This window comes from Gymnogyps californianus, chromosome 15, assembly GCF_018139145.2.
Source record: "Gymnogyps californianus isolate 813 chromosome 15, ASM1813914v2, whole genome shotgun sequence".
NCBI lineage: Eukaryota > Metazoa > Chordata > Aves > Accipitriformes > Cathartidae > Gymnogyps > Gymnogyps californianus.
Window position 1 is genome coordinate 12342503 of NC_059485.1, and position 13164 is coordinate 12355666.

At 36.3% G+C, this 13164-nt stretch overlaps 1 protein-coding gene across 4 annotated transcripts in view; it reads left to right on the forward strand.

Moving 5' to 3' along the window:
* The window catches only part of TXNDC11 (thioredoxin domain containing 11), a 35123-nt gene that overhangs the window by 4312 nt on the left and 17647 nt on the right, over window positions 1-13164 (forward strand). For 3 of the 4 annotated variants that reach the window (XM_050905773.1, XM_050905775.1, XM_050905774.1), the window contains 5 exons: window positions 254-470; window positions 1218-1315; window positions 3241-3370; window positions 10989-11082; window positions 12327-12439. In XM_050905773.1, coding sequence (XP_050761730.1) covers window positions 254-470; window positions 1218-1315; window positions 3241-3370; window positions 10989-11082; window positions 12327-12439 — 652 coding nt within the window. Of the gene's footprint in view, window positions 1-253; window positions 471-1217; window positions 1316-3240; window positions 3371-10988; window positions 11083-12326; window positions 12440-13164 lie in introns of those variants that run through there. The other variant, XM_050905776.1, reaches the window with a different exon arrangement.

The window sequence follows — 13164 nt, forward strand, 5'->3', positions numbered from 1 at the left end:
TGAGCTAACATACCCATAAACATAGTGCATGGTATCACAGCGTGACTTTCTAAAGCTTGTTAAGGGTAATCTTTGGATTTTTATAGTATTTCATGAAACTAACTCAGATAATGTAAGTTGTAGTCATTTGCATCGATTTCTAAAGTTTTGTCATTGCATGACCTTTGATAAGATTAAAAATCAGGGCTTTGGGCACACTTTTTTAACTACTGCTGTACAGTCTGAATAACTGCTCTTAATTTTCTTCCTGCAGCCGAGCAAAAGATGTAACAATGCCAGCGAAGCTTCCAGTGAATTTTTTCTCCACAAGATCTCCAGTGATTGATCTTTTTCGGGGACAATTAGACTATGCAGATCACCTTCGTCAGGATTCAGAAATTGTGCTGTATTTCTTCTATGCGCCGTGGTGTGGCCAGTCCATTGCAGCAAGAGAAGAAATAGAACATGTGGCCAGCAGATTATCAGACCAGGTAACTCCAGAGAAGATACGAATCTTAAACATGACCTGATAGCTTTTTAATCTCCAAGCCGATGCTAATTTCTGTCATCCCATGGGAACCAGTAGGACTTGAATGCTCACATTTTTCGGTAACTCAGCCAGTTGTCTCAATTTTAATTTAACGTACAGAGTGTTAGAATAAATGGAGAAAACCTGTGATTCCTGCTTAGTTGTCTGTTATTTCTGCTCCTGAATGGGGAACTCTACAAGTTTCTTCTAGTAAAGTGATCTCAGATTTATTCACCTGCCTTCAGCCAGAAATTACAGGGAGTTTGCTTCCAGTTCCAGGATCATTGGAGGCACTGGTAATCATATAAGATTGCAGGCACAGCACTACTTTCTAGCAGTTAGTTGCCTGTGAACACTTCACAGGTACAGCTGTCCTAAACCTCCGCTTGCTGAGCTCCACTCTGCAGAAAAAGTAATTAATATGGATTATGACTAAGGTAGTAAATTTGAAGGATTTAGATTAAGAAGCTTAAAAACTAGAAAGAAAAGTGACCAAAAGGATTGCTGTTGCAAAATGACAAAAAAAAAATTAAAAATAATAATAATTTTTAAAAAAGTCTTGTGTGATAGAATTAAGAGGAGCAGATATGGAATACTGAGTTGAAAAGACTGAAAATAGCAGATGGAATGGATTGGAAAAAAAATATGTTAGATAAAGAAGGTCACAGTAAGGTACTTTGTGAGCTGTAAATTTTTACGTGCTTTGCAGGTGCTGTTTGTGGCTGTAAATTGCTGGTGGAACCAGGGGAAATGCAGGAAGCAGAAGCATTTCTTTTATTTTCCTGTGATACACTTATACCATCGGAGGTAAGATTTCATACGTACAGTCTGGGTTTCTTATTGTTGTTTTGGGAAACAGAGCTATTGTATAAAATGTTGCCTTTTGAAAAAGTTATATTTATGGCTACAGTAAATAGTTGTAGAGGAGGAGATTCTGGGTGAAGCTCATCCTATATGCCGCTTAGGTGTCAAGAAGGGCCGTAAATGTCAGTTAAATGACACGCTGCACAATTTTTCATCCTTATGGAGATCTTCTTTTGCCTGTGCATCTCCTGGAAGTTCTGCCTCCAATGAAAAGTAGAGAATTCAGATTTATATATTAATTTCAGTTGTCCGCTTGCTCTGTAGATGCATTATATCAACTGGTCCCAATTTGTGACAGCAATAAAGTGTGTACTTAAGGGCTATTGAAGTTAGTGGAATTTAAGTACATATTTAAATGGCACTATGTACTGAAGACTTTCTTCTAAATTTGAACTTTACACTCACTTTTTTATGCTCCAAATGCTGAGATATCATTGTATAAAACTTTATATAATCTCACTTCTATTTTTTAGTATTTGTATGTATTATCCTTTTTTTTTCTCTTTGTGTGGAGCAGAAGGTAAGGAAACACACTTTCTAATGCTAGGTACAATAGAGCTGGATGCTGTGTAGTTTATCACTTCTATTTTACTTGTGTACTCTAGTCTTGAACTGTAGCTCTCTTCCATTACAGAGGCTGATTTTGGGTTTTTGGGGGGATTTATGTATTGAGGAGGAACAATCCTGATCTTTGTCAGCTGAACTTGGAATAGACACAGATGGCACTGGCATAATTCAAACTGTAATTAAAAAAACCAACAATCCCACTTGGATGTACATTGACTTAAACTTATTTGATCTTGAAATTACAACACAATAGATGGATACACTTGGGTATTATCAGTAACCTGAAACAGAGTTGCAACAAGATGAGATGTAAATTCATATTGATATTTCATAAAAACCCCAAAGGGCCATGCACCCCTCATGCCTGAGATATTAAACCTCGAATATTGCATACTGGGCATGTGACAAGTTGAAGTAGTGCATGTTGCTGTTAAGACAAAGGTTTGTAATAAACCAGTATAGGATGTAGAATAATCTAGTGGGCTCTAGAAGACCATTTCAAAGCATCTGAATATAGGTTTGATATTTTTTGAGAGTGTCTGTATGTATAAATTATATTAAAAAATGCATCACATTAAATTCTTCAGTGGGAATGGACTAATTCCTCATGCTTTTTGTGTTTGATTTCATTTTGGACTGTGATGCTTTGTCCAACCTAATGATAATAAATGAGATGCAGGATTTCAAAGGGATGAAGGAGAAGCTCTGTTTTAGCACTGCCTAATGTGGTGTGAGCTGTTTTATCAGATGGCTGGGGGAGAAACTGTAGACTCGCTGAGTCTGTTTATCAGCAGTGTGACTGGATTCATCCCTGCTTTATTGAGTGCTGCTTGTAAAAGTCTATGTAAAAATATTGCACCTTTTCAGATTGATACTGTTTGAACTTTCTAAAGATTTTTAAAAATTGAGTGAAAATAGTGACATTTTTCAGATCTGTATTTTTAAGTCGTGTTTACTTTGGACAAAGCGGAAAGATATGTATACGATCATATAATTCATACCTGCATTTTACCAACTTCTTTAATGGGACTCAGAGGTGGTCTCCATCCCTTCATCCCCACCAACACACTGCACCTACCCATAGACACTGCATTAGAGTCACTGCAATTTCTGCGCTGTACTTCGAGTTTGGTAACACAACTCCTCTATCAGTTACAGAAGCCACTGTTAATTAACACAGAGAGCAATTCCCTAGAGGCTGAGCATGCTGTCGATGTAGCTCCTATCTCTGCCACTCCCAGGAGGGACTCTCTTTATTGTTAATTTAAGTCTTAATGTTTTATTATTTTTTTTGGTACTAGTTTTGGACCAATTGAATACAAAGGCCCTATGAGTGCTGTTTATATTGAAAAGTTTGTTCGCCGGGTGATGACACCACTACTCTACATCTCGTCTCGATCAAAATTACTAGATTTCCTCTCAAATTATGAGGTACTTGTCTCTCTTCTCTAGCTTTACCACTGTGGTTCAGAAAGAGTTTGACTTGTTTCACAATTAAATTTGATCTGCTCCAAAGTACTAGTTTATTTCCAGGATCCTGAAATCAGTGCCCTGTAAATTTGTTAAAATCATAAAAATATGAAATGACAAATTCATAATGTTGGTTCCCTGTATAGTGACTCTTACAATTTAGTGATGCTCTTAATTTACAGTGCTTTAGTATGTAGAGACAACAATCAAAGTTGTTACCTCACCAAAAAGTCACATATGAACAAGAAAGAAGGGAGAAATCTTTTCGCAAAAGTCTTGCAGTCTAAGTTGGGAAAGCATTTGAGAAATATATAATCATTGTTTTAATTTTTAAAGGAATATTAAACCTTTCTAGTAAAATAGGTCTGTTAAGTAAAAACAAATGTGAAATCAGTTGAAGTAATGGCTCCTAACCACTTTGTATGCTGTAACTTCATGATTTTAATCCACTGGTACATTGTGTTTTATTAATTTTTGGTCTGTTTGTTCAGAGGTACCAAGATTGATAGCAATACTAGTGGATTAATAACTTCCAATTAGACAAAATGTGCTTACAACAGAACCATTTATAATCCCTTTATAACTGTTAATTTCAGTAGTGCACAATGGAGAAATACCATAATCTTACTAAACCCCAAGCTATTAGAGCAGAACGGAAAACCTGGTCAACAAATTGATGCTGTAGTAGTGGCCAAAACATGCGAGGGGCTTTCCAGCGTTTCAAAATGAAGCAGAGTTCCTCTTTGAATTAGCGCATGTTCTAAAGACTGGTTCTGCTGCAGCATGGAGCATGACCTGTGCTGTTAAACGAAAGCTGCCACAGCATAAGGGGATGCATGCTGGTAGTTACTGTGGGTAGGTGCCATGCTGTTCACACTTCAGTTTATCCCTCAGGAGCTATTCATGGGTTTAGTTTTCCAGTGTTTTAAGCAGGCACTGCTTAAGTCAGGAGTGGTGAGTTGTGTCTGTCTCTGCTGATAGTTTCTGTCATCACAAGCAATTCTGTTGTCCTTTCACTGCTTCAGTTTTTCCATTCTAAAATTCTGTTATTTTTTTGCCTCCTATAGAGATTTGAAAACAGCCATGCTTGGTTTTTGGTCTGTGTTATGTGAATTATTTCTTGGTAGTCTGCAAAACGTAACTAATAAGTATAGTGTCTTTAAGCTTAAATTTGCTTTACAGTAGGAGATGCACTTCCATTGGAAAAGGACTAAGATAAAAGACAAATTTATGGGGGAACCAGAAAATAGTTTTTTAAATGCTGCTTAGCAATTGAACAGATATTTCTATTTCTATTTTCAAACTTCCCCCCTTCTTGTGCTTCAAATTCTGTGGCTCCAAATGCCCAGTCTCTTTATGTTCAGCGTTTATTCGTTCTTTTTTCTGAAACGGACTAAGAATAGAGTCTGATCTGTCACGCTGCCCCACAGTCGTTTAAGGCTGAGGTTCTCTCCCAGACCATGGCACTAGGTGCTCGGTGTCTTGCCTCTGTAAAGTTAAGCAAGAGAGGGAGAAGGGGATGCAAAAATAACAGCCAACTCATGCGGTAAGATCCACTCAGGGAACAGGACATTGGCTAGTGCAAGTCCAGGTGAGTGCGATAAGAAAAGCAAATGCTGAGTGATCAGGAGCTGGGATACAGAGAAGACCTAAGAAATAGAGAATTGTATATGAAGATGGATGGAGAGGGAAACATAGTCAGGCACAAAGGAAAAGTTAGTTTTAAACCAGAAATAAACATGTTGTTTCATCATTTTAAACAGTTAGAAATGTGAACATTTTCTAATGTTTTCCATGCAAGTCGAGGAACTTTATACCTTTTTGTAGGAGAAGATACAATCCAGGAGGCGACTCCTGTGTTTAAGTGAGAAAGTTTGAGGAGTAGAGTAGGTTACAGGAAGTGCATGTATGGCACAAACTAATTGCTATTTTGAGAGCCTTGGCTAGTGTCTTCCTTTGATTTTTGATCTTTTATATATTAAAAAATGTTAATTTTTAGCAGAAGGGAAAGGAGAGAAGACTGTAAAGGATAGATCATTGGGCATTTTGACCACTGTACTGCTTGATCAGGTTTTTGTGATTTCTTCATTGAAAAGCTAATTAATTTGAAGCTCAGAATATTTTCTGAAAGATTTGTCATCATCAGTATCTAATTTTCAGTCCTGTGTTCTGCTAGGGCATGAGTTCTGCAAACTTATGTTAGGGGTATTTACTTCTGACTTGAAAATTTCAGTTGAAAAGAACCTCTTTGTAGCTGATCCCCAGACTGCACTTAGGCAGTGCCCATTCTGTTCCTTGGCTGTTTCATTCTACTTTGGTATTAAGGTCTCCCATATTAAGGAAGCAGTAGGTTGCAGAGCAGTTGCCTGTCACTCACTTTCGGTCCTCATTGTTCTGTTTCTCTGTCCAAGAATAGCACTAGGTATAATCTGGAGTATGCAATAGGTTGGTAAGTTATTAGTGTATGAGTGATTCATTTGCCGGGCATCATGTCAATCTGAAGTTCTGCTCAGCATGTGTTTTCACGCTTAAAATTGCTACTGCACCCTTCTTTTCTTGTTTCAAGGGCATTTTGTTGTTGCCTGTCAATTTACTGATAGCCAGGACTTCAAGCCCATAGTTGTCCTTTTCCATCTAATCTGTGATGCTTTTGGTGCTTTAATCTTGCGTTCAAATTCCAGTAGCCAGCTTTTGACAGAAAAAGCATCTAGCAAAGAAAACCAGGAGCTCTACCCACACGCAATTGAATGTCAAAATCCATTAAACATGTTAGCATGCCTGAACTAACAAGTACTGTAAAGGTACCAAGATAGACATTCAAAGCATTTTTTTTTTTTTTAAATTGAACCACACCAAGTGATACTGAAATCTAGCAGTATTTTATCTTGTATTCAAATGTTAATTAGCATGTTTTTATTTCTAAGAAATACTGATGGACAGAATCCAGCTAAATGTAAGAGCAAGTGGTGGTAGTTGCATGGTGTTATGTCCATTCCTCAACCAAATCATGAATATCGTGAGATGCTGTATTGCTCTCACAAGAGGGCGCTCAAAACCTGTGAAAAAAAATCTGGTTGAAGACTGGAGAGTTAAGATTCTGCGTTTTCTGATACTATTTAAGTTTTTTTGTGGTTGTGGAATGATACTGGTGCAAAACTAGAACTGGATAAGAATTAGAATTTAATTTTTGAGAGCAAGGAAAAAAATCCCATTTGGAAAGCAGTTAAAATCTTGGAATGTATAGGAAGATCTGAGTTACATGAGGAGAAAGATACACAGTTCCTACCGTAACTCCAGGTACCTGTAAGTACCTATAATCAGACTTCTTTTGGGTATTTTGTCTGCAGAGGTATAACAGTTTCATTTTAATCCAAACTGGCATGTTGTATTCCTCATCTGACTAACCCAGCTACTAGAAATGGCATCATCCTTCTGAGGCACAGGGGAAGAAAACATGCAGCTTCTGTAGTTAGACAAAAAGCTTCGTTCACTTACAAAAATTAAATGTGCCCAGGGAGCTCATCATTTTCTGGCTTCGGGAGAGGTGGGGGAGGAGTTGGTCTCTCTGGGAGGTAGCTAGCATGTGTCTTAACATGGTGTCAGCTTTCTTCTTTGCTCTATTTGTGTAGAAATGTTTCTTGAGCGTTAACCAGCTGTGTAGGATCTCACTCAGAAGTGGATTTGACTTAGTAGCTTGCTCTTGTGTGGGGTACTGTGGTGCCTATGTTAAATGATGATGTGAGAATTTGCTTTCAGTTCTGGATACACAATGTTTTTAATATCGTTAGAAAATGATGTTACTTTTACTTGTAAATTTAATTAATATCAATCAACAGTTTCTTCTTTGCATTTCTACAGTATAGAATTAGTGGTATGTAATATTGGTTCTTCTGTTCCCCAGAGATAACACATTCCTTTCCTCTTGCTGTTTTCTTTCCTGTGTTCACTGATAAAATGAGGCAGGAATTGCCTGCCTGCACAAGTCTGAGATTCTGAAAAAAAAATCATCTCCCTTACCTCAATGCAATATAGCCAAAGCATAAAAATAAATAAATACAAATTGGTATAGAAATAACTTAATTGAGTAGTAAAAGCGTTTATCTAATTGTAAAAGCTAATCAGTAGCTGTGGGTTTTTTCTATTCTCTGTTCCCATTACTTCGCACTTATTGGCCTTTAAATTTCGGAGCTCTTTCATCGCATAGTCATTTAATACTGTCTTTCTGCAATTCTTTTGAGTCAGCTGTAGTTTCAGTGATTCCCAATAACCTTTGCAAATTTTGTTGCTCACCCTTCTCTCCCTTTTCTAAAGTGTTTATAGAAATGTTGAACTATAAGCATCAGTACACATCCTGGCTTGCTGTCTGTGACTGTGAAAGAACAATGACTTTTACCTGTAGTTTTCTATCTTTTCTACTAATCTAGAGAAGGACCTTCTGTGTTATTCCTTATCACTTTAGTTTCTTCCAGTGTGTTTGGTAACTTCTTGTAGGCTTTTGGGGAATTACAGTATGCTGCATTGAGTAGATCGGTCATCTACATGCTTGCTCATTCCTTCAAAGAACTGTGATAGACTTGAGGCATGGTTCAATAATAAAACCATGCTGACTGTTCTCCAATAAAAATTACTCACCTGAAGTTCTCTGTTAAGTTTCTATGAACTTGCTGTTCTGTAATTGTTGAGATTCTTGTCAAGTCTGTTATTTGTTTGATTTAATTGGCATCACACATCACTTTCCATTCCTGTGGTGGAGAGACCAAGCAAGAAATAGGCTACACTACAATTAGTGATTTTGTATTTCCATACATTAGTTTCATTAGGAGATGGTACTAATGACTCCTCACTATTGATGTCCTCAGGTTTGTTCCAAAACCTTTCCTACAGACACTCGGTTTGAGACAGGTGGTGAAAATTGTTTCATGGAAAGAAAAGCTCCAGTAAGCTCCATTGTAGCAACGCCAACACTCCTAATGCGGTGTCTTTAAACTATCCCTATGTCACATTCCAATATTTTATCCTCCAACTTTATATAGCAGCAAGTCATATCCTGTTCAATTGATTATTCCTAACTGCCTGCATGAAGATAGTTAACCGTAACTCCACAGAGATGGTTGCCTGGAGCAGCTGGTCATCAATAACCACTTGTATGTAGATGCCTATATAAACTGTATGCAGGTAGCTGTTGCTACACCAGTTATTGATTGTTTTGGAGGTTCTTATATGAAAGGAAGTGGGAGTTGCTGCTGTGAACCTCCTCTTAGCGTACTTGTATTCAAAACTAGGAACCTCTTAATTACATCAAGATATCTCTTCTGTAAGACTTGAATCTCACTTGCACGGAGCAAGATTCCTTGTTAGTTGCTAGCACCTGGAAGTGTTCAATTTTGTTAAAATGAACAGAGTAGTTGGTATTAGCAAGTGAATCGCTTCATTCTGATAGAAGAACAGGAAAATTTGCCTGGTACTTCAGAAGAAATACAGCATTTTAGACACTTCCGTCATATGTATAATTGCAGCCTGTAACAGGGAGCAAATTTTCACTGTTCTGGGATGATCATTAAAAGGACGTTAATTAACCAGATTACTGATGAAGCATATAGCATTAGTATATATTCTCCCACTACAATTTTTTTCTTATTGAAAAAACACTTTCCAAAAATGTCTCATGGAAATGTCTTATTCTTCACAGTCTGGAAGTCTTAAGTGGCTATTAGTGTACAACAGAACTGGCATTCAGAATCAGAACATCACCTTTTTTAATAACTTTATAAATATTTCTAGATCTGACTTTTGGCTTCTTGTCACATTTTACTGTCACTTTTGACGCTTCTTTCATTCACTATTTGGTGCCATAAGTTTGCTTTGTACAGTAGTGGTATTCAAAAATGGTCCTAGGAAATGGGAAACTAAAATTTTAATCATCTTATCTGTCTCCTTATTTTGGTTCACTTGAATGCTTTAGAAGTTTTTTATAAGGGATTGTTTCGTTTTACTGTCTTAATTTGGTACTAGGAGAAAAAGATGAACACTAATTACTAACCTGTTTATTGTTTAAAAAAGAAGAATGAGTGCTATTATTTTGCTGTATTTTTTCACTTCTATTTTATTTCTATTTTTATTTCCTTCTTGACAATTGTTATTGCAGAAATTTCACTAATTGCTTGTGTCTCATTTTTATTATTGATAATTTTCTTGGGGTGCATCATAAGGAATCTTTATAAACAAGGGTCTTGTGTTTAGCATTCATTCATGAAAGATAATTCCTGCCTAAAAAGAGCAGGTCATTAGTTGGAATGGGCAATGTTGTTATTAGTGAACATCCTGAGATTGCTAATTCATACTGAATTAACTCAATTCATATGGCTGGTATGAATAACTGAATTGATATCACTAATGACAGTAACAGGTAAAATACATGCTCATGTTTTAAAAAGAAAATTTCTATATGTAAAACTCAACAAAAAAATAAAGCAGCCTCTGAAATACCAAATGAAAATACTTATGTGGGAATATATTTGCCACACAAATGGGTGACTGGTGACACTGGAATCTTTTGTTCCACAGCAATCCCTAGAGTGCTCTTGCTTTGCATATCAAATGCTCTTTCTGTATGCACTGGTGGAACTGGGAAACAAATAACACAAAGTAACCAAATTCCATCACTTACTCTGTCCTGAAAGTTTATTAAGCCAATTTGATGCGTTAAAAAACATACTTAATAATAATAATTTTTAATGAATTATATTTTGCAAAATTTAAAACCAAAACTTAATTGAAATTTTGGAACAAGAGAAGTCAGAAGACTACACACCTCTCTGTTCCAAACCAGCTTCTCCCAGATTCTCTTCCTGAATTTAATACGAAGCCATTCAGGCTTCATACCTGGCAAAGTCAACAGGCCTATTTAGGGATGAGTATTTTAAATTTTGAATTGTCTGTTTGGCAATTGGAAGAACTTTATGGATATGCGGGTGGGATATGGAGCTCTTTCATTATTTTTGTGCAGCTGGTCTCTCACTGACTCCTGCAGGATGTACGGAAAGAATTTACAATGACTGATAGCTTAATGATGGGATGATAAGTTGGCTTAGCAGTTCAAGTATTCACACACAAAATGTGTGAATTCATATGTAGTTGCTAATTATGTGCAACATAGTGAACAATTAAAGTGTTACTGTTTAAGTTGTTTATACTCTGAAAAATCACATTTGATATTCCAGTTCTAATGACGCTTATGGTTCTTATGTTGGTGCTGGAACTGACTCATAAAATTGTTGCAAAGCAAATATTAAATGTTTTTAGTGAACTTTAATAGCTAACATGGGAAATAGGCGATTTGAAACTTAGGCATCTACAGCCATAAAAACCCTCTCTCATACATAGCTTTTGAATGACAACTTTAGAACTGATTTCCATTCAATCTTTTAATATTAAGATTTTTCTTGCAGCATAAAGTGACTTCTTCAGTAAACGTTGTCTTTTTAAGATCTGTTGTGTTTTACTGTAGGCAAATAATTGCTGTGCCCCGTATATTTATACTTGAAAATAGCTTAACTAACTCTAATTCTTACTATTTCAGCCTGGAGTTCTAGGATATTTTGAGTTCAATGCTTCACCTCAACCGCCTGGTTATTTAACATTCTTCACATCAGCATTACATTCATTAAAGAAAGGTAAAAGCTTCATTTTCATAATTTAAGGCATCCATGAATGAGTTATGTATATGGGCTTCAGTGGTTTTTTGCAATATTTTGTAACTTGGGAATTAATCCCTTTTGAGTGTTTCTTGATGTTGATCTAATTATGAGACTGTCTTTTATTACAGTGCGAGGATTGCTTACACAAAATGCTTATTACGTGGTCGGCCATCACAGAGTGAAGTATATGACAGGCTGCTATTCAAGGATACATTAAGATACAGTTTCCTCAAAAACCTAAATGTGTAGCTGCAACCCATATAGAGCCATAATCAGACTAGCACTCATTTAAGTTGAATCCAAGAGGGTTTGTCTTGTGCAACATTTGAAATGTCAGGTGCAGAGGCATTAGGATGAACTTGACTTGGTCAATACTTAGTAACTGAATTCAACAAAGTGCTTTCCTGGATGGAATTACAGAGTGGGTGGAAGGTAGCATGATGAGAAGGGCTTTCTCCCGCTGTTGTTTTGCATTAATAATCTAAAATACAAAACCCCATGCGTTTAAATATGCAAACTTTGCACATGATTAATACCTTTTTTTTATGGGTCACAAATTCTGGATAGAACTTTCTTAACTTTAAGATTAGCACATTTTATGGATATTTTTTCCTGTCAGCAAATGAAGGAAATTGATACCGTTATTCTGATTTTTACTGTGCCGCTGACTTGGTATATGATATAGAACCTGTTCTCCTATATTTTGTTCTGTAATTTCCCCATTTATATGTTGAGATAGTTCTTTGCAACGTAAAGATGAGAAGCATTCTATCCTTGTGTGTATATATTTATAAATATAGAAATACTATAGTAAGTATTTAATATATTTACTGTAAATGTACATCATCTAAACAGCGTTCATACCTTTTCCTTATATGTGTATCTCATCTTGGCTTTTGAGATGCCATAACACATAGCAAGGTGCATCTGTGATACCAGATTCTATATTTAATAAGCAAATTAAGAAATTGGACAATTCAGGTTAGCATTCTCTATACCTTGAGTGCAGAAGAGGAACATGTTTGTTCTTGTTGCCTGCTCTTGTCATCTTTCTTCTACCTCACTTAATCACCAATATTGGCAGTTGCTATTCAGTAAGGTTTCTGTGCCTTTACACAGCAATGTTCTGTGTTTTGGTTTGAAGGTGTTCTTCTAAGGCTTTCAGGAGAGAAGTTCGGTGTGTATAATTGTATTTAAAAACTGAAAATTTACCCTTTCAGATTACCTTGGAACAATACGCTTTGGAGTTATCACGGATAAACATGTTGCAGAGGAGATCTCCTTGGTGCATTCAGGCAGCGTGTATTTGCACAGACATGTCAACACATCTCTTGTGAGTATTGTATTTATGTTGTAGTGACACTGAGACAGTACATGGAGATTGAAGCTCTGTCATAGTAGACCATGAATAAGTGTTTCACAGAGCTTTAGGATACAGGATGTTTAAGAACCGTATTTTTGTACAGTAATACAAATTTTCATTCTGCCAGCCAGCAGCAGTTCTAAACAGTAGCTAAGACCCAAGTTGATTGTCTCTTTCAAAACAAAACCCAAAAAACCCAAGCACCTCAGAAGTGACCACACAAAGACTTTTTCCTAAAGTTTCTACCTCTTTCAGTGGGTCAGAATTAGAAGGCTACTTGAATGAGGATATGGACAAAGAGATTTTGTGGAGAGATAGTAGGAATAGTGAAAACTTGCATTTCAGTTTAAAGGTATGACATTATGCTGATTAGAAAAATCATGCAAATTAATTTAATTGAAAATGTATAGTAACTTTTAATCCATGTGCCTTGTTTTTGGAAGACTAAAACTGAAAATACTAACTTTCAGATTTGCTATTTGGCATAGAGACCTTATCTATCCACACTGCTACCATGAGTGGAAACTCTGTGAAGACAAGTATTGTAACATGTATTTTGTTCAATTGAGACTAGGGAAAATGTGGATTTTTCGGGTTAAATTACTGGTAAATACATAAAACTACTTTTGTCTGTGCAAATGATTTAAGATATACTTGCCTTAATTTACTAGAATGACCCTAGAAGCTGTGAGTGC